Source organism: Urocitellus parryii, chromosome 7 (genome assembly GCF_045843805.1).
Source record: "Urocitellus parryii isolate mUroPar1 chromosome 7, mUroPar1.hap1, whole genome shotgun sequence".
NCBI lineage: Eukaryota > Metazoa > Chordata > Mammalia > Rodentia > Sciuridae > Urocitellus > Urocitellus parryii.
The window spans coordinates 51,478,495-51,483,869 of NC_135537.1; the positions used below are offsets into that span (position 1 = coordinate 51,478,495).

The window sequence follows — 5,375 nt, forward strand, 5'->3', positions numbered from 1 at the left end:
GGCAGTGTTGTGGAATAGCTAAAAACATCAAGTGGACATGACCTATTAAGTTTCACAATTCAGCTCTAAAACTTCAAGCTATGTCCTTGAACAAGTTAGCTAGTCAAATATATGCTCCCTTATTTGCAGAGTGGAGATAACAGGATCATGTACACAGAGCTTAAGCCCAGTGCGTACAACCTATTTCTCCAATGTGAATTGTGGATATTTGTGTTTGGGTTTGAGAAATGGAACTTAGGTTCACTAGAATTCTAATTATTCTTCATATTGCATATTATGTATATTTGTGTACAAATTCACAAGAAGTATATTTTAGAACTGTATTACTTTCATAACTTTTGATAACGAACACATTGTGTTCTTCTAACACTGTGATGTTCCTCAAATGGAGGACAACAATTTGTCCATTGTGTTCGGATATACCTCAGCCTCTAAGATAATTCCTGGCACTTGGTAGGACCTCAAGTGCTAAATATATTTTTAGTTGCAGAAATCCTAAATATTTATAAGCAAACCACTAAAACTATGATTTTTTCCATTAAGGTAATAGAATCTGCATTTTAATATTTAAATTATAAAGTTCATGTAGCTGCCTTTTAATGAGAACAGTTTCTACCAGAAATGTAAATTCTTTGAGTTGGCACAAAGTTCAGCGTAGAGCAAACTCTACACTGTTTGCTGTGCCGTATTGTTGCAAAAGCAGCTCTTCATATAAATCACCAGCACAACATAGTACCCTCAAGACTACCTCAGAATTTATTCAATTCACAATTATTAAATATATCACTAGTTTCCTATAAAGTTAAAGAATACATACAACATGTATTAGCACAAACACATTTATTTACTAACCAAAGGGATGATCTTAGTTAAACCAACACTTTGAAATAGTTGCATGTAAAATGTTTGTGATAGAGATAATTGAACACAGTAATGAAAAAAAAAAAGGCAGTCTGGAGATTGGCTCATTGAACTGAGCTTCTTCATTCTTTCAGCTAATTCCTGTCCAAAGTGATGATGGAATTTTTATTCTACTTTCTCATAGACTCGAGTACAGGTAACATTATTCATGACACACTCCTAGGAGAAAGAACAACATTAAAGAGTTAGGCTGGTCTTACATTCCAGAGTCATTGTGGTAATGAAATGTTAGGATAAAAATCCTAAAAGATCTTGTAATCTACGTTGCAGAAGGAAACAACTTGTTTTCAGGAGAAGCTAGAACCCATTCTTTAGTTTATACTAAACGACATGCATATACTTTCCTGGAAACTAAAGTGTTGAATATAGTATCTAAATAAAATGGAAAAACATACACCCAAGAAGGCAGCTTGGTGGCCTGCCAAGACTATGTGGTGATGCAGCAGTTGAGCAAGGAGGAACCCAGATCCAGCTCCATCCCATGTTAAGTCATGTCACTTCTCTATCCCACCAACGTCTATCTTGGTAATCAGTGTTCTTGTATTTAACTTGTTATTTTGCATTTTCTTCTTCCCAAGCTTAGCTCTCCTGCTCATGACCAATGGACGTAGGAGTTATGACAACTCGAAGTACAAGATGTAAACAGTTTGACACTTACCACCACTAACTTCCCATCTTTCAATTTTCTTGTTATTGTGCTTTCCTTCCCATCCCATTCCTGATGCTGAACCAATGCATCATCAACAAAGCTGCAGACCGTCTGCAGAAACAAAGTACACATTTTAGTCTTCCAAAATATAAGAGTTTGCATGACTCATAACCCTCCTTAATCAACATTTTTTTCATCTTCTCCTTTCTGCAGTTACTTCATCAACCATACTGATTTTACACATAATAATACTTTCTGTTTTTCAATCTAGAAGCTCACAAAAGACACTCATTCTATGAAGCTGGTACTTTTATAATTTTTCAAAACTCAATTTACAAAATAATTCTTTCATTAAGTTTTTGACCATACATGGTAAAAATGTCATTAATACGTTTTATCATTCTTAGAAGCTTCAGTGATTTAACAACGTATTAGAGCTGACCTGAGTTTTTCTGCCATCAGCTGTAGTTTCTTCAAACTTCTCTCCCAGGGTACAAGAAAACTGTGTTGTTTTCAAAGTGCTTTCAGTTTTTATGTTGAGCTTCTGGCCGTCAAGGGTGATGATACAATCTGGTTTGGCCATTGCGCCCATTTTCCTCATAGTCAGTCCCACTCCTGTAGAATATTAAATATCAGAAGACCAGTTATAATTTATGTAATAAAAGCAATAATTCAATTACAATCACTATGCCTGGCATATTTTCATTTATTTGCTTATTGTGAGCACATATTCAATGCTTACCATGTGCCAGCGTATTACAGATATTTATGCCGGCCCTCAGAAAGTTAGGGAAGACTTTATTCCCTAACTTTATTTACTCAAAGTAGTTCATTAAAGGTAAAGATTAAGGATTCAAAATTGCAAACTTGAAGTTCTCTCATCTTTTTCTATTTGCACCAGATTCTGCCAATCACTTTATTCTGACCCCAGCATACGGTCTGGCACATAAAAGGCTTTTTTAAAAAAATATTTTTTTAGTTATACATAGACACTATGTCTTTATTTTGTTTATTTATTTTTATGTGGTACTGAGGATCGAACCCAGTGTCTCATATGTACGAGGCAAGCACTCTGCTCCTGAGCCCCAGCCCCAACCCCATAAAAGGCTTTTGATAAACAATTAATAGACTACACAAAACAATAAAAAAAATCAATTCTGAGATATTTAAATAGGCAATGTTTTGAGTTATCAGCACAATCATGATGCTAATAAATGAGGAAAAAAATCTTACCCTGGAACATAGAAAACATTTCAAAGCTATAAAACTCAATACACTATTTTCTATTTTCCAGGGTAAAAATTTTTCCATTTATTAGCATCCAGATCATAGGGCTAACTCAAAACATTATACTATTTGAATACCTTTGAATTGATTTTTGTTTTCTATAGTCTATTAATTACTATAGTTAAATAGCTATGAAGTTTCACATTGTTATATATTAAGTTACATATTAATCAGCATTTTTTCCTGTTGGTGTCAATAATAAGGAACTTCTGAGCCAGGTGAAATCTCTGTTTCACAAATAAAACCATACTGTAAGGAGACTGCCAGTTTTTTTCAGAACACTCAACCAGGCTTTCCATGTCCCTTTAGAGCCTTCTCTTTTACCAGCTCAAGGCTGGTGGCTTTTGTTCTTAGTTAGTCACTATTCTCAGTCTGGACAAAATAAATGAGCTGTTCTTCCCACACACCTTGACTTTTCCCTAATGAGCCTTGACAACCTTCATGACTTCTGAATCCTGGATACTAGCCATCCTGACCCTAAGCACACATGCACTTTCAGTGGCAGAGAAATGGTGTTCGTTATTTGGTCCTCACAACTGTGAGGACACAAAATCTGTCATGTTTTGAAAGAGTACAGTAAATGGCTTTTCCCAGAGTCATCTTGGTCACTGCAACAAGTGGTCTTGTTTTGTTGATGGTGTGAGTAAATACACTCACGATTCACCACAAACCAGCCTTAACCGCTCACTGTCTTGGATAAAGCAGGTGCAGAAATGATTCTGAAGTGCTTGGTGACAAGATGTCAAGAGAGGGTCACTGTAGTGACTTCACCAGCGAGCTACCTTAAATATCAGTTTCTGAAGTAGACCCAGCAGGCCCTCAACTCTGGGAACCCCCTTCCAGAGAGGAGACATGCTAAGCTAAGCTAACTCCATCCCACTTCCTAATGGCCTGTGACAAAGGTCTATTTTTTTGTTTGCTGTCTGTCCAATGTCAACCACCATGCATCGCCGTCACTGGTTTAGAAAAGGACAACATTAGAAAATGAAGTACTATTTCCAATGAGAGAATCTCCCTACAGAGACTCATTCTTTCTTTGAAGACCATAAGGACTCAAGTGCCTTCTGTAGGGCCACACCCATTTTGTAGCAGTTAGCAGCAGCTGCTGCAGGCTAGCAGTTTCTTGATTACAGTTTTCCCACCGAGCCCACTGTATTCGCGCCCCTCACCCTGGGAGAAGGCAGTAAGGCCATTCCCAGGCACAATCTGTCTCACCGTGCTCCTCCCACAGGCCGCCCACCCACTGCGGCGCCTCGACTGGCAATGCGGGCAGCGTATCACCGCTGCCAGCGCCACACCCGGCCCAGGCCAGGCCAGGAGGCCCCCGGTGCCGCATGGGGAGCTGAGCCAACCCTACTGGCCTGGCTTACCGGTGAGAGAGGGCAGTGGACCTGGGAAAGATGCGGCCAAGTACAGTACCTAAGCTGAAGCCCAAGCCTCATTCAGAGCCTCTCCAGGGTTTCTGCTGAGACCGTGCCCTGCCACACCATCTCCCGGTGGAGACGAGGGAAGCGGACTTGCGCGCCATCGAGGAACAAAAGATACAGCAGGGTGGAAAAGGGACTGGGTGTTGCCACGATGGGGCGGATGGGAGAGAGAAAAGGATGGTGGCACGAAGGATGGGGGCCATGAGTGCCGGGAAAAGAAAAAAGGAAAGTTAGGGGGCCCCCCTGGAGGTAATCGAAATTAGTGCACCTTGTGGGTGGGGGCGCGCCAGGTAAAGAACTGGAAGCAGTGCCAGGAGGCTGTCGCGTGGGCGAAGGGAAAGAAGTAGAAGAGGATTGGGGGAACCCCAGGTAGCACATCTCCGGAATCTCCGGAGACCCGAGCGCTCCTCCCTCCTAGCTGACTGCCCGCGTGGTGCTGCGCCGCCAGGAACCGCATGGTGGCGAGGCGATGGGAGGGATTAGGAGGTAAGGAGCCGAGCATCTCTTCCCCACCCCGAATCCCAGCATGCTGATGGGGACATAGGACAAAACGGCCACACACATGCCACGTTGCAGGCGTTGTGGACGCTTGCCAGGCTGGGTGCCTCACCTAGTTCTTTCATGTAGTCATCAAAGCCTTTGCTGTCCACCAGGCGCCATCTTCCTTCCAGCTGCTGAATAGTGGCCATGGTGGGCGCGGGCGGGCTGGTGTACGTGGCGAGGGGAGCTGCTGGGAGGCGGATAGCGTGCTCTGCAGCGCCAGGCTGCCACTCGGCTTTATAAAGACAGCAGCGCGGGGCGGCGCCCGGCAGCCAATGGGAGGCGCTCCTCGCCCAGCCCCGCCTCCGCGCGCTCCTCGGACTTGCCTAGCGGAGTCGGAAGGTGCGAACCGGCTCCACCTGCTGCGAACCCAGGGTTCCCGCTGCAGGTCTTGCAAGTGGGGACTCGCCCGGCGCGCCCCACGCCTCTCCGGACGCCAGCCCCTGCACGATTTGTCGTTTCCGCACGCCCAGCAAACCAGAGGGGGCGACTGGGAGGCCTGGCCGCCAGCCTAGCACCCTAGGGTCAGACCATGCAGCTGAGCGATTTTT

At 43.4% G+C, this 5,375-nt stretch overlaps 1 protein-coding gene across 1 annotated transcript; it reads right to left on the minus strand.

Annotated features, from left to right (window-relative positions):
* Positions 1–882: 882 nt before the first annotated feature.
* Positions 883–5,022, minus strand: Fabp5 (fatty acid binding protein 5). Its single transcript, XM_026384216.2, has 4 exons — positions 4,895–5,022; positions 2,013–2,185; positions 1,580–1,681; positions 883–1,080 (listed from the first exon to the last, which is right to left on the minus strand). The coding sequence occupies exons 1-4, from the start codon at positions 4,971–4,973 to the stop codon at positions 1,027–1,029; spliced, it is 408 nt and encodes a 135-aa protein (XP_026240001.1). The 5' UTR covers positions 4,974–5,022; the 3' UTR covers positions 883–1,026.
* Positions 5,023–5,375: the final 353 nt, after the last annotated feature.

Bases quoted from the DNA above. Each gene is read 5' to 3' on its own strand.
- Fabp5 (XM_026384216.2), bottom strand. From the start codon at position 4,973: ATGGCCACTATTCAGCAGCTGGAAGGAAGATGGCGCCTGGTGGACAGC. The intron at 1,682-2,012 runs GTCAGCTCTAAT...TTGTTTCTGCAG, and splicing joins CTGATGGCAGAAAAACTCAG to ACGGTCTGCAGCTTTGTTGA. The intron at 1,081-1,579 runs GTAAGTGTCAAA...TCTTTCTCCTAG, and splicing joins AAGATGGGAAGTTAGTGGTG to GAGTGTGTCATGAATAATGT.